Source organism: Euprymna scolopes, chromosome 22, assembly GCF_053919585.1.
Source record: "Euprymna scolopes isolate OS-2025 chromosome 22, ASM5391958v1, whole genome shotgun sequence".
Taxonomy (NCBI): domain Eukaryota; kingdom Metazoa; phylum Mollusca; class Cephalopoda; order Sepiida; family Sepiolidae; genus Euprymna; species Euprymna scolopes.
The window spans coordinates 9208123-9233550 of record NC_136503.1 but is presented as its reverse complement, the minus strand read 5'-3'; the positions used below and the strand labels follow the sequence as shown (position 1 = coordinate 9233550).

The 25428-nt window shown below is 31.5% G+C and overlaps 1 protein-coding gene across 22 annotated transcripts in view; it reads left to right on the top strand.

Annotated features, from left to right (window-relative positions):
* Positions 1 to 25428, top strand: part of LOC145243881 (kinesin-like protein KIF13A) — a 1028209-nt gene that overhangs the window by 411407 nt on the left and 591374 nt on the right. For all 22 annotated transcript variants that reach the window (XM_080106966.1, XM_080106962.1, XM_080106977.1 and 19 more), the window contains one exon: positions 17811 to 17991. In XM_080106966.1, the coding sequence (XP_079963092.1) occupies positions 17811 to 17991 (181 nt within the window). The remainder of the gene's footprint in view (positions 1 to 17810; positions 17992 to 25428) is intronic.

Genomic DNA, 25428 nt, shown 5'->3' with positions numbered 1-25428 from the left:
TACCGTTATTTTCATGGAAAGTGTTCGATTGAGCTTCAATCTATGGTCCCTCCTCGCCAAACTTTCACAAGAAACACTCGTCTAGCTGTAAACACTATCAATAATTCCCCCCACTCTTTATCTGTGCCTAAACCTAAACGTAGATTCCATGAACAAAGCTTTTATATTAGAACTGCACGCCTGTGGAATTGTCTTCCGTTTTCCTGCTTTCCGGCTGACTACAATATGGTTGTCTTCAAGTCTAACGTAAATAAGTTCTTGATGAGCCGTTCCATATAAGTTATCAAATTTACCAAATTTTCATTACTAATGATTATTATATTGTCCAATTTCTACTGTACACTCTTTAACCCTTATCCTTGAGTGGCCTCTTGGCCTTGATAATGAGTTGATATCTATGAAAAAAAAAAAAAAGAAAAAGTCCAATGTGAACAAGTTCTAATTGAATCGTCCCCCTAAGTAATCCAAGTTTCAAAATTCCCACTGTTTACTATGCTAAAATCACAATGACTAATGTATACCTATTAAACCTTATCCTCGAGTGGCCTCTGGGCCTTGATAAGTGGTGACACCCTTGTAAAAAAAAAAAAAAAAAAATCTCACTGGCAGCCTCTGTGTAAACTCTTGCTTTCCCGCTGAGAGTCTCCAACACCCAGTTGTATACACACATGCAGAGTTTGTCTTTATGTGCAACACCTTAGTCTGCCTCTGGAATGCCAATTTAATTCCCTTCAACATCGCATCCAGTTCAACCAGATTAATATGTTGTGCATAGTTTTCAAGTCACATTTCTGTGTCTTTCCAATACAACCTCAGCTGCTAGCATGCTAGCATCAACCTACACGCTCAGTTCCTGGCTGTCCACACACCAGTCTCCATAAGTAGAGAGTCTGTCACCTTATTCTAACCATTTATGATTGAACTAGCTTTCCTGTTGATTACCCCTCCTGCCTCACATAGTCACACAGTACTGGGAGAATACAGTTCATCATGTGACGATGTTGGGAACATCTAGGACCAAATTTCCTCACTCTCACTGCAGGACACTGCTCTCTTAAAATGTCAACCCTAACACCTATGCCTTCCTCGAACAATTCTAATCCAAATCTAGCCAAATGTTCCCTGATTTGAGGTGCAGGCATAACATCTTTAGCCTTGATAAGGAGAGCCATGTTCAGCCCAAACCCCAGATGTGTCAGACATTATCTCTTCCCATCAGTCTCCACAATCTTATATGAACACAGCGTCTTATAGACTTGGAGATACTCTTCAGAAATCCAACAGTGATATGTTAGGCCATTTTTGGCACCAGCTTAGCAGCGCAAACATCCATGTTGACTGTGACTGTGTAGTCCATCACCAACCGCATTTTTGCCTTATTCTCCTGCATCACAGCCATCAACAGAACTAACCTCTTGGAACATTCAAGTCTTTCTTCTGAGTATGGCACAAGTCAAGCTTTGTTCATCCATGCCCAGAGTTTTTGGTCAGATATTTGCAGCCACTTGATTTGCAGCCACTTGATATTCGGGCACTCAATTGCGCATTTCTTCAGGTGCATGGCCATCTGCTCAATTGCATGCTGCAATCCATTCTGGTCTCCAATGGCCGAGTGTAACAGTAAAGTCACAAGTGGAGATGATCACACACATGGGAACTTTCTCATCACCGACTGGAACTGCACCTGTAGGCCTAACAGTGATATCTCCCAGTGTTTTTATCGCCTTGATCTTTAACAGCAGATCAAACCCATTGGTGGTATGCACTACCAGAACATTGATTGCGACATAATCGCTTTCGTTTGTGAAAATGGTGACCATTTCCCTGCTCCAGCATGCACAGCTTCCAGTAGATATCATGTCCACTCTTGCTGTCTTCCAGGATTGACATTAATTCACATCTACTATTGTATGCAAGCATCCTGTGTTGATAAATGCCAAACACCGCATTCCATAAACATAGACGATAATCTCCAGAACTGTTCCATTTACATCTTTGTGGGAAAGTAGGCTGGCACTAATAACTTGCCACTTTATTAGTTTCCTGAACAATCTTGAACCCAGTGTCCAACCTTGCTACATTATTAGCAATGGGTTCCATTTTCTTGCATTCACATTTGTAACAGTTTACACCACTGCTAGTACTGCTCCTGGTAGGAACAACAGATTTACCACTGATTGAACTCATGGCTGCAACCACATTTTCTTTGGTTTCTAGTCAATGTCAGCACCCTTGCTTTTGCTATTAGGTCTCCCATGGTCAAAATCTCAATTGTTAGTGTCTTTAGTTCAATAGAGATGGCATCAGGGAACCCCGTAACAAAAATCAGTTTGGCAAGCCTTTCCAGACCAATTCCCTTTAAACCAGCTAATCAAACCAACCATCTGATGTTTGCGTAAACCTCCACCTGCTCACCAGCTAGTCACCTTCCTATAGGCTGTGAACGCACCATCTATGAATACTTTTTTTTAACCAAATCTCTATTTTCTTAATATCCAGTTGGTCACTGTTGTCCATCTCCAAATAGAGGGCCAATGCATCCCTCTCTAGATACAATTGGAGCAGGTTAGCCACATCATACACTTTCTGAATTCTCTTTACAAACATAATTTTCTTCAGCATTCCCACCACATTTCCCTCGCCAGTAAATGGCTCTATCATATCACTGTATCTTTTTCATAATAACGGCCAAATTGCTTGAAAGCAGAAAAAAAGGGTCACAACTAAATCCTCTTAACTCTCGATTTGCCACACCAACCCTCAGCATTGTATTTAGCCAGCACAAAAGGTGTCTCTTCCACGACTTGTTCACTTATTCATCCAAGCAGCAGTAGTACTTCATCTTCTTTCCAAGTCACAACGAATGAGATAACGTCCAAAAAATGAACACCACCTGTTGCACAAAATCCGTCCTTTTATGGTGCCACCTGAAACCCAGACAGCGCCCAAATTTGCATTTGTATTTTTTTTTTATCAGAAAGGTTCCAAGTTTGAGTGCGAGTGCTTCTCTACAGTAGGCACATGCTAACTGTTGGCTCTTACTACTATGACTTTTTCACACTTTCTTCATTCTTACATCAAATTGTCTTTTATCACAGATACTGAACATGATAAAAAGACAGGTATAGAACATAGCAATATTTATAAAACAAAATTTGAATGTAATAGATGCCACACAATGCCAGTTTGGTGTATCCAGTGTGTGTGTGTATGTATGTACATAATGAGTAGATAGATGAAAGTCTTTTAAATATTTTATTCACTACTCTCCAAAATATCCTTGTATTCATTCTTTTAACACTATTTCTGACTTCATTTATTTTACTCTTAACTGTTCTGTACCAGTGTTATTATCTAATTCCTTCTAACAAAAATATATGACTTTATTAGTCATAATGGTTAGACACTTCATTAATGAGCCGAGAGATTGAAGTTCAATACTCAATCTTGTTATACCAAAGATTCAAAAATAGTATGTGATGACACATTACTAAACACTTATCATAATCCGGTAAATATCAAGGATAAGTTGAGTAATCCTGGGGAAAGAAGTGGCACTTTCTGCCACATCAGTGTAGTAGCTAATGAAAAAAGAACCTTTGGGTCTCCCTCGACTATGGTTAACTACTTTTTTTAGGAAAGAAATGTTTTTGCTTTTTTATTTTTGTCAATAGATTTTCAACATGAGGTGAGATAATAACAAACGACATAGATAAAGAGTAAGTTATAATCTAATAAATTAGTATCGATTCTAGATTGGAACATGCAAACATTTAGTTATTAATAAGAAAATATTGTTCTTTTACCTCTAAATGAATATAAATCTTTTTAAACAAAATCATTAGAATCCACACATTTTTGCCACTAACTTATGTTCTATATCTTTCAAAAATTATTTTCACTCACATCCTTTATTTCACACAAAATGTGATTGTCATGGTTGGTGGTCGAGATGTTCCACAAATACAGCCAGACAGAATTTCATAGACCAATTTTTAAAAGCTTTCTTTATGTGAAGTGTTTGAGATATGTGGGTGAAGCATTGGTGTGCAACAAGATTGGGCCTTTTTGGTTGAACCATGTCAAACTCAAATACTGCAGTTAGTGATGACGTTAGTCAGTATCCTGACCAATACTTCTCTACGATCACCATGTCAATGGAATTTACAAAGACAGCATCGAGTAATCTTCATATCACCAAACAGTCATTATCATCTAATTTTCTTGGTTTCAAGATTTGACAAAATATTTCACCATTCCACCTTGATTCAACAACCAAGGTGATTGGTGCTGATTATCATAAAGAACCTGCTTTTGATCATAGTCACTATACAATCAAAGAATGCATTCATTTTATTCTGCAAAAGAATGCATTGATGACACCGCAAATCAATGGTTTCTTTGATTTTCGTTAACTTTGTACAGAGCGCAATCACCAAGTTTCCTGGATTTCAGCAGTTAAAGTTGTCTATTGAATGGCATTCACATAACTTTTCAACATATTCGCTGATAGTTATATGTATACTTGATTATATATGGCATACGTATACTCACCGCGGCACGCGTACAGTGTGGTATGCACGGCATGTGCATAGTCTGTTATAACAAATCTATAGCTAATTATTTAGAGATTAATATAGAATCGAAATCGGAATTGGTAATTGTATCGGAATCGAAATTTTATGATGGAATCGGTAATTGTATCGGAATCTGGAAAAATATCGGAATCGTCCCATCACTATTTTACACATTTGGGAAAGTGGCTTTTGATGCTAGCAAGAGGTAGGCATCATTTTTTTACATATGGCACAGTTAGTGTGGTGACTTTGTGGAACTGGTGCTAAACCCTGTTCACCTTTGCAAACTAATCGTTTGTAAGCACTCTCCTGTATGAGGCTATTCTCAAAGGATTCTACACTTTCAAGAATCAGTTTCTGCCACTTTTATCTAAAGCTATTTTTTTTCTCATTGGTCAACAGATAATTCGTATTGTTTACTGAAGATGCACGCTAACCATCTTTTTATTTTTAAACTCCATCTCATTTGACTTGTTTTAATAATTTAACAATCGTTTTAAAACTATAACTTTTTGTTGTTAAAGTAATATTGTAATCTCCACTTCTAAAAATTATTGGATATAAATAGTTTCCAAAACATTTAATCTTTTTAATATATAAAAATTTACCAAGAATTTTAAAACCAAAAATGATTTTCTATTTAGTAGTTCAAATGCTTTCAAATTCCTTTTAATTTCAGAGGGTCAGAATGCAATTTATTTTTTTGAACTCTGAAAAGATTGAAATTACTTGTCTGTTTACAAAGAAAACAAACTGCATTCTGATTGATTTAATTTCGTAATTTGATTTAAGCAGGATTATAAATTTTGTACCATTGAAATATTCAATTTATAATAAAATTTGAGTGTAGAAAACTATATTGATGTAATACGGTAACTTCTATATATATCTCTTAATATATTAATGATTAGAAAGGGCACAACAATTTAAGTAATAATAGTAATACTGGATTTGTATCGTCTACCTAAAATTTATTTGTTGCTTTTTTTTTTAATTTTTTATTTGCTTACAAGTTAAGTTGCTTAAAGAACTTTCAATGGTAGAAATAGTTCAGTATTTTATGCGTGTGAATTTCACTTTGTAAAAAAATAAACAAATATTTAGATTTTGCTTTAGAAACTGCATCATAATAAACAAACAAACATTTAGACGTTGCGAGCCTATCCTTGTTTTATCGTTATTTCCATGGCAGGTGCTCGCCTGAACTCCAATCTCTGGTCCCCCCTCGCCAATCTTTCACGAAAAACACCCGTCTAGCTGAATCCACTGTGAAAAATTTCCCCCACTCTATATCTGTGCCTAAATCAAAATGCGGATTCCATGAACAAAGCTTCTTTCTTAGAACTGCACACCTGTGGAACTCTGTTCCGTCCGCCTGCTTCCCACCGGACTACAACTTGGATGTGTTCAAGTCCAACGTTAACAAATTCCTAATGAACCGCCCCCTTAAGTAAGCACTTCATCAAATCTCCACATTAACGTAATGTACTTGCAATAACCCTTATCCCTGAGTGGTTTCCGGGCCTTGATAAGTGGTGATCACTGTGTAAAAAAAAAAAAAAAAAAATTTAGAAACTGCTAATTGCAAAGTTTAATGGAGATTAAGGTTCTCAGGGTGATGGGAAGAGTCATAGACATTTGCATGTGATTCTGGTTGTGGGTGACCAAGCCTCTCTTTGGTTACATCAAACCTTTTGGCACCCAATTGTAATGAAGGTATTTAAGCAGACTGAATTGTTTTTCAGAGTGTGAAATTTTCAGTTTGGAAAACAATTTGATGACTTAAATTTTGTAAGAAACTTGGCGACACTTTCATTATTGTCTAATTTTAGAGGATATAATAAAAAAAAAATGGACTTAAGTTTGGGCATGCAGAATAATCCTCTTTTTCTTATCTGCTTGTCTCCAATCTCTTGTTCTATTTATGTTAGTATTATATGCACTGCAATTTTATTTCCTTAAAGCTTTTTTTTTAATTTTTTTTATTGATTTTGATAAGAAGAAAAAATGGAGAGGAAAGGCTTTACAATTATCAACAAACACATAGCAATGATGTAGCTTCTTTGAAGGTTATAGATAAAATTTTCCATATACATATCCAGAACATATCTGAACTGTGTTTTTGTGTGAGCTGTGGTATTTTTTGAATATGGAAAGGAATATATACTAGCTTCCCTGTGACCTGGCATTGCCTGGGAATTCATAGTAATTGATGAAATTTCAAAGCCCAAGCATTAATGCTGAATAATATTATATAATAATGATGCTAGCAAAGATCGGCAACAAAAATTGTGATATTACTTAAAGTAATAACATTATTAGTAATAGGAAGAATAAAGAGTAATAATAATGTTAATAATAATAAAAAAAATATAATACAAATAATAATGATAGGTTTGATGTAACCAAAGGGAGGCTTGGTCATCTACAACCAGAATCACATGCAAATGTTTGTGACTATAACCATCGCGATGAAAGTAATACTAATAGCATTAACTAAGAAAATAAAGAATACTAAAGATTGTTAAGAAATGAAACAACAATAATAATACTAATATTAATAATAGTAAGAAAATGACACAATGACAACATTTCAGAGGTCGACAATGACCGAGATCTTTCTGATTCCCTCTTCTGATCTTGAGCACATGGTGCAATGGGGAAAAGGTGGCTGGTTAATTTTAATGAATCTAAAACCAAGCTTCTCTTTTATTATAATCGCTCTGGTCCCCATTTGGCCTTAATTGAAATGAATGAAGAAGCTCCATGTCTTGACAAGCTTCTGGGACTGACCTTCACTCCTGATCTGAAATGGAACACACACATCAAATCTGTTGCCAAGATTACTGGAAAAATGGTGGGATCACTAACGCTCCAGTAGGTATTTCACTGCCGATGCAATTGTCTATCTATATAAGAGCCAGGTACACCCTAAAATGGAGTACTGTTGCCAACTCTGGGCAGGAGCTGCTTGGTGCTCCCTATCTCGTTCAGATAGTTCAAAACTGGCTTCGAAACCTTGCAACCTCTTTCCCACAGAAGAGATATTGCAAGCCTGTTTCTGCTTCGTCATTATTTTGTCTGAGCTTCAATCTATGCCCCCTTGGCAAACTTTCACAAAAATCACTTGACTAGCTATAACCACTATCAAACATTTTCCCCACTCTCTATCTGTACCTAAATCCAAACACAGATTTCATAAACATGAAATGCCACCTGTGGAACACTGTTCCATTGGCCTGCTCCCTAGCTGATTACAATATGGTAGCCTTCAAGTCTAATGTAAACAAGTTCTTGTTGAGCTGTTCCTTTTAATAATCCAAATTCTACCCAATTTACACCATTAACAATTACTACACTACCACCTTACATTCATTAACCCTTATCCCTGAGTGACCCGATGCAGTATTTGATGAAAATGGTGTCTGAAGAATTTGCATGGGAATTGTCTCATTGTTTTCCTATAATGTCAAAATTGACACAGGAGGAAAAATCGAATTTACATTATAATAATAAAATATCCTTAGATTTCTACTTAATGTAATTTCTCTATCATCGATTATCAGAAGTATCTCTGATTGGAATCAATATCAACTTTGCAAAATCCAGACAGAAAGAATCCAATCTACACAAATAGCTCTAAACACTTTTAGATAGTCTTATGACAATAAATGAGGTTTCTTTTAACACTTTAAAATAAGCCTTACACACATACCTACAGAATGTGAAGGATAAATTTGAAAGCAAAGCCAAAAGTCATATCAATAATTGTTTCTTGAAATTCAAAGTGTATCTCTTAAGAGGATGTTTTACCAAATGTCACTTATTTCAAGAGGCCATCATAAGCCTCTGCCACAACCTAAACTTAGAATACACGATCATAGATTTAAGCTCAGTCGATCACTTGCCATAAAAATAACAATAGGGAAAGACTAACAATGTATCTTCTATAAGCAAGAAATAGTAGTAAAGAAAAAAAGGGCATCAACCACTAGATTATGAAGTCGGTTTTGTACCCTGCCAATTTTCTTTTCTACCTCTCTGTGGCTAAAACTAAAAACTTCCATCAGCAAGATTTTTTCATAAAACTAACCGTATGTGGAACAAAATATCGCAAGGCTGACAATAATATAGTTTTCAAATCCAGTGTGAACAATTTTTTTTAATCGTCCTCTTAGATAATCAGATTTTTCTAATCTTTCATCATTAATTATAGTATCTCACTGTTCACCTGACTCTCATTAACCCTTATCCACGAATGGTGATTCGTATTTAAAAAAAAGTTTGGTTGAGTGTTTTTTTGTTTTTTGTTTTTTTGCAACGATCTAACATATTTATTTTTGTGCAATAAATTGATTAAAATATAGGAAAACAACAACAACAAAAATCACTAATTTTCTTTAAAATGAAATTTCTTTGAATAGTACACATTTCTCAGCATGGCTAATATGCAGTATGACTCATTCAAATGTCTGAAAAATCCTTTAAACAATTTATAAAGAAACCAAAAAGAAATTTGTAGAAAAGAATTGGAGAATATTTATTTCTCTATTTTTTTTTGCTTTTGAATGTTGATTGTAAAAGACATATAGTGATTTCACATTTGGATAGAGAATATTCTCTATCCAGAAAATTGTCATTTCGTCTTGGATTCAATTAGATTCTAGTTTAAAGATATTTTAGTCAGGTTCTTAGATGTTTTTTTTTTTTTTTTTTTTTTTGCTTGGAAATCAAGAATAAAGTTTCATAGAGATTTTCAATCATGAACATGGTGTTTTTGAGAATTTTTTAATATTTTTTTATCTTTTTATTCTAACAAAGATGATTTTCTGTGCATTTACACCCAAAGTGCTCATATATCCTAAAATAAATTGTTTCTATATAGGGCCTCTATTGCCAATCTATTTCGTACTTATTCACAAGAGAATTGTGTTTAGGCTTCATTTTTAATCAGCGTTTCAGGTTATATATCAAATTAACATTAGAAAATTTCTAGAAACTATGTAGGTTCTGTTGAAAATTAGTTGAAACATAGATACAATTGTCATAACATGACTTTTAAAAATTAAATATAGGAAAACTTAACATTATTATCAAAATATATTTGAAAACTAAAATGTAATGAAAGTACTCTTTTTTTCTTTTGTTTTGTTTTTAATTGAAATCAAGAAAATTTGCTTCTGGCTTCATCTGAGAAGAAACGTGAATGCATAATTAATTTGTCTTCTGTCTAAAATGCACAATCAGTAATTGCATCTTTCATTAAAAATGTTGTTCAAAATAACACATTTTAGTTCAACTTATTTTGTGAATATTAAAAAAAAAAAAATGATTTGATTAAAATAAAAATAGATAAAAAAAAAACAAAAAAAACTATGCTTGCAGTTATAAGCTAATGAATGTTATAATCTATATACAAGGCTGACCATAAGTCTTGTAAAAGATGATTACTTTGAAAATGAAAACTGAGAATTTAACTTTTATTTTTTATTTATACTACCTGACAATGCCCGGGAGTTTTTTTTTGTTTTTTTTTTAGTTTTTTTTTTTTTACTTTCATCTTATTTTGCAAAAATGTCTTTCTTAATTGTACTTTAAAAGTTAAATTTTAATTATGAGTGTATCGTTTGGTCATTAAATTATTAACTAAAACAAATTCCTATAAAACTCAGAATAATTTTAATCTCTATTTATAAAATGATTAGATGAAAATAGCTTCCAAAATTTTAAATCCTTGAAAATTTGCTAAGACTCAGTTTAAAGGACTTGCTTTTCAACAGTTTAAATGCTTCTAAATTCCTTTAAAATTTCAAAGTAGCACAAACAATTTTTTCTTTAAAAATAACTAAAGATTAAAATGACTTGTTTTAGTACTTTACGGTATTGCATGTTTTGAATTTAATAAATAATGAAGTGAATCAACAATAAGCCATGTAGAGGTGAAAAACTTGTGTGTAGACTCATGAGAATTGCTCACATAATTCTACTGATATAGACACATTGACATTTATGTATGTTTTTTTTTTCTGAGTAAAAATAAAAATACTAATTATGGTTAATTTAACAAATGGCAAATGCAAAGAGTCAGCAATATTTGATTAACTTCTCTTGTTTTATGAAGTATATTAGCACTCATTCACTCTTTGCTTTTTAATAATACGTGTCTACTTTACTACAAGGGAGAGAGAGAGAATGCCAGAAAGTGCAAATGATGAGAGAACAAGAGTGTAGAGATGATGAAAGAATAAATGTCAATGATGATGAAGTAAGAGAACTTATGATGACAGAATATATTTAAAAAAACAAAACAAAGGAACACTGTTCTATTTTATAATGGTAAGAAAAAACTGTTTAAAAGCTTCAGAGCACTGTTTTTTTGTTTTGTTTTGTTTTTTTTTTTTTGTTTTTTTTTTGTTTTGTTTTTTTTTGTTTTTTTAAAACATTTTTTAATTGCATTTTTATTTAAAAATCAGAGTTTTTTTGTTTGTTTTATTTTTTACGCTTGTATTCCTTATAGTCGCTCTATACATGAATGCACTGAATTGAAAAAAAATATTACCCCCCCCCCCCCACTACAATGATTTATTTTTAAAAAGTGGGGGTAGGGAATGTTTGTGTGTGTGCGTGGGGCGGGGTTATTCACCTTCAAAATTTTTATATTTTAACAGATCAAAACAAAGTAAAAACATTTTTTGTATATGTGTAAAAATTAATAGTTCATCTTATGTATGGAATGAATGTTATTTAAAAAAAAAATGATATTGTTACAAAAAGAGACAATGGATGCTTCCTGAAAGTGTCTGTACAATGACCAGCTTATATTAAAGGAAGATTTAAGTGCAGTGGCATGGAGAAATCCGCGAGATCTGAAAGCAATGCTGGGATTAGCAAAGAAGTACTAGTTTTATGTTGGTGTTTTATTTCTATCAGACAAATGACTCTACCATATAGTTTATTATTTCATACATGGTTAGTGGCAAGAGAGATGGATTCATGCATTTCTGAAGGGTCAGAGAGAAATTGACATTTTTACAACATAGTTCTCATCGTAGTTCCTAGAATGTTTTAAATTTTCTATCAGAAAAAGAAAAATGGAATTTTTTGTTGCTGTCATGTTCTCTTATCTCTTGTACATCAGATTTTCATGTCTCTCTTCCAAATTGATTCTGGTTCTGTATTTGAAAATGTGTTCTGAATGTAACTTGAGATAATTTATTAAATATTGTTTCGTAAAAAGAATTTAAGACACCATCAATGAAGAATTACTGAGTATGTGTCATCTTCTTGCAGTTCCCCCTCCCATTTTCCAATAATAACGTTTTGATTAGAAATATCTTTTATTCTGCAACCAAAGGATTAAAGCACGTTCCCTATTCTCATCCATAATCGAAAGGACATTGGATAAGCCTGCTATTTCTATGTTTAATTAGTTTCACAGTTTAATTAGATGCGTTATCAAGTAACCTTCACAAATTAGCTGCATCATTTGTAGACAAGATGTTACAACCACGGCTGGCTTCATCTGCCATCTTGTTCGGTTGCACATTTACTACAGCTTTTTTGAACAAATATACAATTTGAGAAGAGATAGGATATCCAGATATTGTATTTCTCTGGTTTCATCAACAACAGGCGTTGAGTGAGATGACCTATATGGATATCTTTAGCAACCCCACCCCCATAACAATGGGTGAAGTAGCTTAAAGATGTCCCTGGTTTCTCAGTTTTTGTTGAGACTTGCAACACGCTAATGAAATAAATATATGAAAGTTACAAACAGCAGTCACTAGACAACATGAATCCCTTCTTGATCCTTGTGATGGTGATAGCAAAGTCACCTGAATGCTCTTCTCAGACAATACTTTGGTCACTACCATCGGCATCACTTACATTTGTGTGCCTTATCAAAGTGCATCTGTAAAAAAAAAATCTTTAGCTACACAGCTAGGTGCAGAACAGGAGACTTTGTTGGTTTGGCCACATTGAAAGACTGTGTGAAAGTTCTTGGGTTAGTTGCAGTAGCAGAGTTGGTTCATAGAGAAAGTAAGAAAAACATGGAAAGACGATTAGACTTGAGTGAAGGAAAGATAAAGATCTGGGTAGACATAGATTAGATTTGAAGTCAATTTCTAAAAACCATTCAACACTTCTCGGCATGTGCAACTGATTTTAAACCAAATATGATCATGTATACACAAAATACGCAAATACCGTATTTTAGTTATATAAATCATAGTCCAAATGCCTATCTTTTGATATTCTAATGAAGATGTGTTTATGGTTTGAGCACGTTTAGGCGATAAAAAGAAATGAGATATAATATTAAACTTATGAGCAGCGGTTTCTAGATTTTTAATGTATGAGAACTTGTTTGTGATATCAAGAATATTACTCTGTACAACTGTTCATGTTCCTATAGTATCCGATGCTGGAATAAAAGGAATGGCTCAGCATCACTATGGACAATGTACTTTCATGTCCAATCTATAATTAAGTTCTGATGCGGTTGAGTCATCATAGTTGAAAAAAAGTTAAGTAATATATTTGATTAAAGAATAGAATTCATAATAAAAATGTTGTGTTTTATATGTTTTACCCATAAATATGAGATTTACTCATCAACAAGTTGCAAACAAATGTGGATCTTAGTTGGAGATGTCCCTCCCACTTCTTCTCTTCCTCATCCTCTTGGTAACTTTCCAATTGTTTTAAATTGATGTGATCTTTATTATGATGTCTTAGCCTTGATCAGTGGCTGCATTGCAGTCAATGATATTATTAAATCTTCATTGATCCCATCTCTCTCTCTCTCTCTCTTACTTTGTCAGCTCTCTTTCTCTTTTCACCTGAATACTTATTCCGTCACCACCACCACTACCACGTGATCATTTGTATATTTACACCTGTCATTAGCGACTTTTTTTTGTATTAATCATCAGTGGATGGAGATGCACTTGTTAAACTGTCCCGTGAAGATAACTTAAAAACAAATTATGAGTAAAAAATAAGAAAACGAGCAACACATATTTTAAAGTGTTTATTCAATCTTTGTGTTGCATGATGAAAACCTAAACATGACCGACCGAGTTATTTCATCATCATAGAGCTGTGCAGTGTCATCAAACAAACCAAAAAAGAAAAGAATTACAATGAATTCAATGAATGTCCAAAGGTTGTACTTTGCCAAATATCTCTGGTTAGAGTTACTTCTTAAAGCAGGTCAGTTATTTGTTGTTCCTAGAGCATATGTCATCATCATCATCATCGTCATTATTATCATCGTCATAGCTGGACCTGTGTAAGTTACACAGTATCCTTATTTCCCCGTTCGTGTGTATCTAACATCTTATGTTCATTGTCAACTTCGTATCTTAACTTGGATATAGTTATTTTTTACAAAAGAGATTAAAGACATTTTTTTCTTAACATTTAAAATTTTTGCAATATATATATTTTATGCGGATTTTATATTAAGGAAGACGTTTTTAAAACCCAAGTTCATATTAACTCCTTGCAATATTAAGTTTGAAAATAATATTTTTGTTCTTGTTTGTTAGTTTGTATTTTATTTTATTTATTTTTGCACCAGGACAAGCTTATGGTTTTAGTGGATAATAGGTGATAACAAGGATATTATGATATAGATGTATCACTAGTTGATAGCTACAAACGATTTTTACTTTCATTTTTTTCTTTATAATGTGTTCAACAGGTTTTTTTGGTTTTTTTTTTTACTTTGATTTATAATGGCATGTCTCATAATAAACTTGTATTCATTTCTTTAATCAATAATCCTGTTTTAATTTTGAATTACAAAAAATTAGAAACTGCTATACAATGGAAGTTTGTTGAATGTTTTTTTTTTTTTTTTCAAAATTCTTTCGAACTCCGAACTCATACTTTTTTCTATAGTTGAGAAATCTGTAATTTATTTGTCATTTTGTCATCTCTTAATTGAGTTAGTAATCTCATTTCATGTCATGAAAAAAACAAAAAAAACACAAATAGTTAGAATTCCATAGAATATATACTAGGTATAATCAAATTCTTTTAAATATGCCATCAGATAGATAAAAAAATTGTTCTTTGTAAATTAATTATTTCTGAATTCATTCAGTTTATTCTTAAAATATTCTATACTAGCGTTATTTCTAACGTAAGTAATTTATTATTGAAATGTATTACTCTATTATTAGAAAAGGTTTAATTTTGTAGTAGGTTTATTTTTTTGCAATCAATTTCCGATGTGATGAGAAATATTAAAAAAAGCTGTTCCATATATTAAAAATTCCATTAATTTGAAGATGTCTCCTATGTTTTGGAACTTTTAAGATGAAGATTGATAATTTTGAATATTCGGGCTACTATTCTCATCTTGGTCGTTATATTAACATTTTGGTCGATGTAAGATCGGCCTTTCCTCAGGTGGTTTTTTACCACTTAGAAACATTCTAATCAAGTTCAGGAACTTATGCAGAATATGAAATGGAAACTTTATTTAATCCACAGAAGTAGATTGCTTTTATTCTGTCAGCCATTACCTCATAGAAATGTAGTCATTATCGTCTGTAGTGAAGATTGAAGCTTGTACCCTGTTTAAACATTAAATATTGACGTTGTATAAATTGAACTAATTTTCAATTATTTATTCAACACTAGAACTCACCTTCAATGCTCGATCTTTCTGAATCACTTTTATCTGCTCCTTGAAAAATCTTCATATTGAATATATTCTTGTCTTACAAGTAAATTGTAACAGGACATAATAATTCTAACCCATTCTAAATCATCAGAATTTATTATTCAATTGACTTTCTCCATTTCTTTTATCTCCAAATGTTAATGTAATATTAATGCATTTATTTCTCTTTCTGAAGCTAAGAACATTTTCAGCACAAATCTGTACAAGTGTAATGTTATCACAGTAAGAATTTGATCTGTAAGAAGGAAAATTTAAAAAAATTTGTTATAAAGTTTTTGTGATACTTAGCTCAGAATTTTATAAAGAATTTAAAACACATGAAATATTTTGAGTCCCATACATTTCGCCATCTATAATGTATTTATTTCAAATTTTTAGAAAAAATGATTTTTAATTTAAAAATAAAAAAAATAATTGGTCATTTTTCTCTTTATTTAACTATTGCTTATATGTTCAACAACTTAAAATAAATTCACTAATATTGTCTATATGGTTATATACATATATGCTTTTATATATAAGATTAATAACTTTATAATTAACTCAACTCTGCTAATCCAGATTATGACCGTCTGTTAAGATTAATCGAATTGATAGACAAATCTGCTCCTTTCAGTGGAAGGAAGTTGACTCGTGTACCTTTATCCATGAGTGAATGACAGGTTATTTTTGCAGTATAATTAGTTCTTCTTTTTAGGGTGCTGGATGTCTACTAAAAAATGAATTCTGAATTTAACTTTGCCTTAATAGGAAGTGACTAAACAAATCGAGCCTATAGTGTAGTATCTGTATTTTTTGTTGCTTGTGGCACCCTCATCCTTGACGGAACTGTACATTTTGTTCCAATTCAGAGAACCTCTTTTTAGCAGTACTGAACTTTTTCACATTAACATGATTTTGTGTTTATCTTTTCCCTGATAAGAAGGCAATTTGATAAAACTCTAACAAATTCTTTAATTTTTTTTTTTTCTTGATTAGGACACATTCTTTTAATTTCAACTTGAAACTTTCAAATTTATTTCTTGCCTGAATAAAAATATTAAGAGTCACAATGTCTCTTAACCCAATATATGATATTGTAAAAAGGGAAGTCACTAAGAAACTATCCTGCGATAAAGACTGAAATTTGTAAGATATAGACATATCATTAGGTGTATCAGAATTTTTGTAGGAATTTTTGACACCCCTAACATGAAACTGCAAATGAAATATAAAAAACTCGTAATTTCTCTTTTAAAAGTGGGTTGTTTATTTTCTTTATGGATTATACTTCCAAAATAAGCTATTAAAGTTGTATAAAAAGTAATAGAAATATTACTTTTTTTTATTTTTTAAAAAACTGTAATGAAATTAATTGAATTTTACGAATTCAGTATTTTTCAATTTTTAAACTTTAAAAATCTATCAAAATTTTTCTAGTGATTCTATTTTTACGATATTTTCAGGGTCAATGTGAAATTTTATGTTCTTTCCAATAAACCAAATATACTATTTTAGACGAACGTTTTTTTTTTAATTCACCCCCCCCCTATTTTGAAATGTCTATTAAAAAGTAAATAATTTATGTACCAAAGTTTTATATATCACAAATTGAAGATAAAAGATCAATAAATAATATATTCTAATTTAAAAAAAAAAAAAAGAAAGTTGTTTGGAAATTTACCTGTAAAGTCCGAAGTTTAAAACCTTTTTTTTTTTTAAAAAAAACATGTTTGTATTTTTTTTAAAATGAAACCTTGGTCCTTGCCCATTTAATTGAAAAAGAAAAATAAGGGTTTGAATTACATTTTTCGGGTAGTTATAAGCTTGGAAAGACAGGGGTCGAATTATTCAATATTTTTCACGAAGTTTCTGACACACCTAACATATCACTAGTTGATAGCTACAAATACTTTTTTTTTTTTTTTGAGATGCTATATTACTCTTAGTTTTTTTTATTCTCATGATTATTTCTTAAAAATTAGACCATTAGTTTTTCATAAAAAATGTACATTGTCTGCCAGAGTGACTATGCTACTCAAAATGTTTGCAGATATTTAGAATTTTCTTCATTTCATTTCAAAATGGATTAATACTTATGTACATTGAACTAATACTGGTGAGCCAAAACAAAACCTGAAATTGTTCACCAAATTTGCAATATACTTATTAGGTTTTTATTAAGATCCAGCACAATTTTTGATTAATACTGTTTTACACTATTCAGTGATCGCAAGAGGAGATAACTCGTGCATTTTATTTTTTTAATGAAAATCCTCTATCATGTTTTTAGTTGTAACTGCTATCAGAATCAGTTAACAATGCTTCCTAAGTTTGATACACTGGAACTTTCTAGTTGACTTTTCATCCCCTATCTTTGTTTTCTATCAGAATCCATAACAAATAATCAATCCGATGGATACAGAAGAATTCATTTCATGTTTATATAAAAACACGCTCTAACAAGGTGTAATTTTTTTATTTTTTTTTTATATATATATATTTTTTATAGACCTTTATTAAATTGTATTTTGTTTTTGTTCATTTTTCAGGTTCAGGCAAGTCCTATACAATGATGGGCACAGCAGATGAAAAAGGAATTATTCCGCGTTTGTGTGATGCCCTTTTTGAAAAAATAGCTACAAATGATGATCCTGAGCTAACATACAAGGTAGAAGTCTCTTACATGGAGATATACAATGAAAAAGTTCATGACCTTCTTGATCCAAAAGGGTAAGTAACTGATAGAAATGAACTGAATAAGTAAAATCTAAACGTACTTTTATTATGTTGATCAGTTAACATTGGATGTTAAAGTTCTCATTGCTTAACAGTTTACCATTTGTCCTGAAAGTTTTAAGAAAATCTAAATTAATACGCATCTCATTTCATCAGGAAAAATAAATATAACAATATTTAGAGGTGGATGTGTAAAGGCAAAATTAAACTAAAGCAGAGAATAGAAAATTTTATTTAAATATTAAAAGTTTAGGAGTCTGATTACATCTTGGGAGGGAAGTATGTCCGAGAAAAGTGAGAAAGATTCGGCTTCGGGTAATTTTATGTCCATGTGATCAGATGTGGGTCTCGAGTCTTCCTCTCCCCTACAGTGACTGGAAAGGAGAAAATGTAGTTAGTCTTGATGTAATTGTTGCAAATTACTTTATGAAGTAAATCCAAATCTCAGAGTAATTAATGGAATTGTTTGTTCTTTTTTATTGCCTCTGTATGATTCCAGCCACAAAGAAAATACAAATAAGAAAAAATTAACATGTCTGCAACTGCCACATCTTCAACTTCAGTGAAAAGCTGTTTTCTATCTATACCAACCAGTTGTTCAAAAAACACTACTATGCTGTATGAAAATATTTTCTTTTTAATTTTAATGTTTTGACTCAGAAGTATAATAATAAGTGAGAATATATATATATATATATATATATATATATATATATATATATATATATAAAATCATTAAACCTTTGCACATAAATCTATTTTTGTCCTGTACATGGCTTATCTTCCTATTGGTAGTTAATAAATGCACAAATTAGAAGGAAATAATACACGTAAATAACGAGGAAAAAAAATAAAGGTCAGCAGGAATAAGTGATTTCATGGTGACCTATGGTTGATAAGTATTTTCTGACATTTTGTTCATCTTACATGGATATTTTTAGTATTTAATGAATTTCTCCCAAGATCAAACTTTTGACCTTTAAAAGTTTTAGTCTAACAATTAATGGAATAATTTGAAAATGTTTAGAGATTTATCATCTCATTTTATGAACCATTTTATATAGATATACTTTTTATTATATATATTTGCATTTTATCTCTTTGGCTTGAAAATTTTGCATAACAATTTTGCATCTGCCATGAAATTGATTGGCCCTTGATCTGTGCACCGCCTTAACAATGTGAAACAGATGGCAAATAATTACTGATCTCGATGTTCAACGATACCGTTCCTCCTCAAACAAGATTTTCTCTCGTTAGATTTTCTTATGTCCTCATTTAAATTTTCATTTTATGAAACCTACTTACGTTCAACTGATTGGGCCCAAAGCAGATTTTTTGTTTCATTTATAGCTACCTGACTGTTGTATCCTTGAAAAGGGTTATGTTATTCCTCGATTGAAAGGAACCAATATGAAAGTATAATGAAGGAATAAAGCTTTATTGCAATAGAGAGTACGGTAACAAACATTAGTAAGACATTGCTAATCTCCAAAGCCGAAGAATCATCGTAATGTGATGCTCACCATAGTTGTGTATTAGTAATTTCACATAGGAAAAAGAGGTTTAGGACATTCTTTTACAATGCCAGTGTTGGAAAATGGCATAGATAACAAGTTTTTTTTTTTTTTTTTTTAAAGTGTGTAAAACGTGTGTTGCTCTTTTTATGCATCCTCAGTTGTGTTGGTTTTTGAACACATCCTTCTCTCCCTACATAACAAATGCCAAAAAGAAAAAGTAATCTACAATAATTAATTGTTGAACCTAGCTGTAATGTTTATGGAAAAATTACCAATAAGACTGAAAGACCCCCCCCCCTCAATGCATACATGCACTAATTTAATGAATATCATAGTATTGCTTGTTACCATAATCTGCTTGGAGTCATACAGAATTTAAATTATTTTTATCATTTGTTTTTTGTTTCAGCCGAACACACATAACTCTTGTATATAATAGAAACAAAATGGTGCTAATGCACTTACTGATCCACGCTATTTTTTAAAATCGTATTTCCAAGTTTAATTAAAGTTTTATGGAGTTTTTTTTTCAATTATAAGGTTAAAGTACAGAATAGATACAAAACACCCTCTCCTCCTCATGTTAAGAATGGCTTTTTAAATTGTTATTATGTCAGCACAGATCAATAAGTGCATTAGTACCAAAAAAATATATACCACTTGAACTGTTATCTGTTCTTTTTTTTTTTAATAAGCTTGTTTATTGAAGGCATTTTATTTTTCCTTGTATGTGTGTCCTCTAATCTTTATGAAAGTATCTTTTTGTTTGTCAATCATGCTTAAGGTTTTTTTTAAAATGAATCTTAATATTTAAAAATTTTATGGAAGTTGGTGCATTTCTATTTACTTGCCTCCCCATATAGGCAGAGTTAGACATACAGATAGTTTTTAACATGGGGGGGAAATCCAGCTCCTAAAAAAATGGTTTGAGTCAAGATAGATTTCTCTTTCACTGGCAAAAGACACAGCAGATGAACTGTAGTTTGAGAACAGATACTACACTTTGATCCAGAATTGTGACAATAGCATTTAATATATGATGAGGACATCACATCTCTATCAATAGTTATGCCCATGGATCGTTCTAGTTTGAATTTTCAGTTGATAGTCTATAGGAAAAATATGTTTAGCTGCTGCTGATGATTTTTTTTTCTAAAGTTATGCATATGATGACTGAATTGAGTAAAAGTTTAATTCATTAAAAAATACCACAACTTGATATAAGATTTTTAAAATGGGATTTCTCATTCAACTTTCTAACTAGACTCATCTTTATTAAATGTTATGATCATTTTTTTTTTTTTTTTTAAAGTTTCCAATTTTCCACATGTCAAAAGAAGAAAAGTCATCACTTAACAAAACTCAGCAAAAATTGTTATCATTGTTTCCCTTTTTGTTCTTTTAAAATTAATGATCAAATCTATTGATTATTGATTCATCACAATGTCACATGACCTTACGCACCTCTTTGCTATTTATCACACCAAAAAACAAAAAAAAGGTCATATTGATTTGTATAATTAAGTCTTTCGACGACTGTTGGCCAATAATTGAAAAGACACATCATGATGAATTGCCCTCCTTGTAAAATAACAAAAAACTGTTCACACCAAATATCTTGATTTGTCAGAATAAATTATCTGCTAATTTTATTAACTTGTCTTGAACTTTATTGCTGCCATTTTAAAAACTTTTTGGCAGCTGTACTCTCTGGTCTTCTTTGAATGCATTTTGAAATGGTCAATAGTTCACCTCAGTGGATTAAGCAAAGACTTTAGTTCCAGAGCATTTTATTTACCTATCTCTTGATGTGAGCAACGTATGACCCAAGTGGTGTCAAATTTGTAGAGAAATTTAGCTTTGCCAAATGTGCTCTTGGTGTTACATGATAAGGGCTGTCCCCTTTTCATGTAAGTATAAAAATAGACAGATTTAGTTAAAATGAAATAGAATAGACGAAATTCGAACCTCGTAATTTAGGTTTAGAAATAGATTACGAGAGAGAATTAGAAAATGGAATGTAAAAACAAACCATTGTTTAGCTTAGAGATAAAATAGTTTTAAGAAAAGGAATGTGCATTTGTCAATTCTGTTATGAAATTGAATTGAGGAATGCAACTATAGGATAATTTAAAAAACATGTTTTTAACATATTGGAAATATAGGTTACTGGAAATATAGGTTAAAATAAAAAAAGTTTTGGACACGCATTTCCAGAACACGTGAAAGAAGACACATGTTTTAATGTGTATGACATCATGGTAAATGGGAAGTTCTTGATATAGTTAGAAACTTTAGAGTTAAGCAGAGAAAGTCTGAGGACGACAGACGACAGTCTGGAGTCCAGAGATGGACAGTCGAACGTCTGGAAGCGAGACGGTCACCTTTGAAACATAGAATGTAAAACTTTGAATTCCTGACTAAGAAAACCACCGACCGGTCCATGGAAATAAATGCGTCATGTGTTTTTATAAACGTCGTCTTTGTGTTGTAATTCTACCAAAAGGTAAAGTGAAATTGTCATTATATGTCTTATATATCCTGTGTTTTAAAATGTCTTCACATACACAATGTCTCTACATCTCATATCTACAATGTGAACACTAAGACTGTCTCAACACTGTCTCCTCACTCTAAGAGCTTCTACACTTCTAAGTATGAACATTTTATATATATGAATCTCTTCATAACACGAACACAGAACGCAACATCTCTCTTAATAAGACTCTCTAAGACTCACTTTTAATAAGACTTCCTAACAACGAACAATAACAACAACAATAATGAAAACTATATAACATTGGGATCAGTTATAGAAATAGCCTAGTAGTTCTCGCAGCTTTTATTAGAAGTGAATGTATAAGCGATACAAGATGCCTTCAATAAGTTTTCAAACTTTTTTTCATATGAACACTTTTATTGATAGTACACGCATAAAACTCTAGTCCCCTTTGAAGTGATCTCTGGCTGTAATGCACTTGTCGAACTTCTGGAAGACTTCATCGAAGTCCTCTTGTGTGAGCATGTCAATGACCTTTGTCAGAACCTTTTTTTATCTTAATTGTCTCATAATGATAGCCTCTGAGGTTTTCTTTGAGCTTAGGGAATAACCAAAAGTTATAGGGAGCAAGGTCTAGACTATAAGGAGGGTGAGGAACTGTCTTGATGCCTATCTTGGTTAAATAGTCGTGTGATCTTCTCTGAGAACCCTTGGGACAAACTTTGCACAAATCTCCTGCATCTTCAGTTCCTCACAAATAATTGTTTACAGTTCGCATGCTGACATCAAACTGTGCACTTATTGTCTCCATAGACACACAACTGTCTTTATCAATGAAATTCTTTATTTGGCCAATCAACTCTGGTGTTCTGACTTTCTTACTCCTCCCACACCTCTCCTCATCCCTCACAGACTTCCTGCCTTCCTTGAATCTTTTGTGCTATTCAAAAACTAATGCTCGATTCATGCGAGATGGTCCAAAAGCAGTCACAAAAATGTATGGAATGCCTCATTCCATACATTTTTGTAACATTTTTTCCAAGTTTAAGCAGAATTTTTTTTCATATCATTCTTCTAAAGTGTCCTCATGTCCAGATTGCAATTTTGAAATTTACCAGCTGTGACAATCAGGCTTTAATAGGGTGTATTCCAATTCCTGTTGTAGCTGTTCATTTGAACCTGAAATCGTAAAAATTGGTCAGTCATCTCATCAGATGTATAGCAATAATATGCTGAATTTTCAAGTGTCTATAACAATTTAAATGCCTGTACAAAAAAAGTCTGGAAACTTATTGAGGACATCTTGTAATCAACACATTTCCCCACTTTTTAGAGTAGTAATGCCTGGGTAGATAGACTCTTATAACTAAACAGGTACTAAATTTTGATTTTAGTGGAAAGCACTAGTTACTGATTCTATTAAGTCATCTGAGGAATGGCAAAGAATACATTAGCCAAAATGTTATGAAAAATGATAAAAATCATGTAAATAATTGAGAAAAAAAATGTATCTCATCAAATATTATTAGGTACGTTCAAAATGAATGAACATTTTGACTCCTCCCTTTACTTAAAGATTCACAAAAAATCAGGAAATTAACCAATTTTAATGAAATTTTCAGTATTTATCAAATAATGATTTCGGAATATAATGAACATTATTTTTTATTTAAATCTTAGTGAAAATGTATTATTTTGTTTAAACAAAAAATACCTTTACTAAAGTTATGGTTTTCAGTAGTAAAAAAAAAAAATGATTGAATTTATTTTTGCTTTTTTTATGAAAATAAAACATTGTAAAATATAACATTTGAAAAAATATAATTTAATTTTTACTGGAACATTACGATAAAAGCCCCTAAAGTCTGTTTTAATGAAAAGAAAAATGAATTTCTCTAACTACGGATATTATTAAGCATTGTTTATTGAATATTTTCACACAAAAAAATTATAATAGCAAAAATATATATATATATATTTTTTTTTTTTTTTTTTTTAAATTACGGATTTCGCATAATTTTTATATGTAAGATTTTAATATATTCCTTGCTTGAATGAATATGAAACTTTCAGTGTAACATAATTTTTATATACTACTGAACAATAGTTAAAAATAAAATGAATTTAAAAACAGAAACATACAAAAATAATTAAATTTAAAAATGGTAAAAATTATACAAATGTTCAGAATAGGAATGTATGGATGCATGTCTGGAGGGGAGGGGGAGAAAACTAGATAAATTTTTTAAAGGATTTTTATAATGAGTTTATTAAACTTCAAAATGAAGCTAAATTGATTAGCTTGCCGTGAAAATATTTTTCCTAACACTTTTTTCATGTGTACAAATATTTTTTCCTTTTGGAAATTAAGTTTAGTCCTTAATCTTTCAAATGCAATAAAAAAGTAGTCAGAAACCTACAAAAAAAAATAAATAAATAAATCGGCTTTCAAAACTATGTCCCCCTATCTTTATTTGCCCATTTTTGCCTGTACCTAAATATTATTTATTTTAATCTGATTTGTATCCTTTAAATAATGAGTACTTAAAACTGAATGTTTTAGTGTTATTGTTGCCCCATAATTTTGTAGATTTTACATTATTCCTTCCAATCTGCAGTATGATGCAGTATTTGCCTGCTTTTTCTTCATGCATTCCAAGTCTAGCTGGTCTAAAACATCAAACTTGTTATGCAACAATGGTTTGTTGGACTAATATGAACACCTGTTCACAATGATTTTTCATGTGGTTAATTATGTTTTTACTTCAAGGAAAATATTTGAAGTATGACAATTCTCTGATCCTGTTATTTCACCATAACAAATTTTATCAGATAAGACATGTTTCCCCTGTATATTTTTTTACCACTTATCCAGGCCAGAAGGCCTTTCGAGGATAAAGGTTAATTAATGTAAGATGGTAGTGTATAATCATTAATAGTCTAAATTCAGTAAAATCTAATTATTTTTGAGGGCGGTTCACCAAGAACTTGTTTACATTGGATTTGAAGATTCAAAGTATGTGAGTGAGAATCACACAAATTTCAGAATGTACTTTGTGCAAACGGTAACACTATTACGCATGTGAAAATGAGATTGAGGATGAATGCCTATAAGAAAAGGCCATGAGGATTGCCGAAGCAAAGATGATTGGATATGTTATACGATGATCACTTATTTATTCATCATTTATTCTGATGTTTGAGATACAATTAGTTTTTTTTATTTATTTTATTTATTTTGCGCAGACTGGTCTATTTACTCTCTCCGCAATAAAATTAAATGTGACATAAATTTTTAGTGGGAATCCAGCTTTTCCAAAAATGGATGGATTGGTAAAAAAATATCTTTGATTAGACATGTTAGAATTTCTCTGTATTTGTGTTTCAGACGATTGGTGATAAACCAACTCT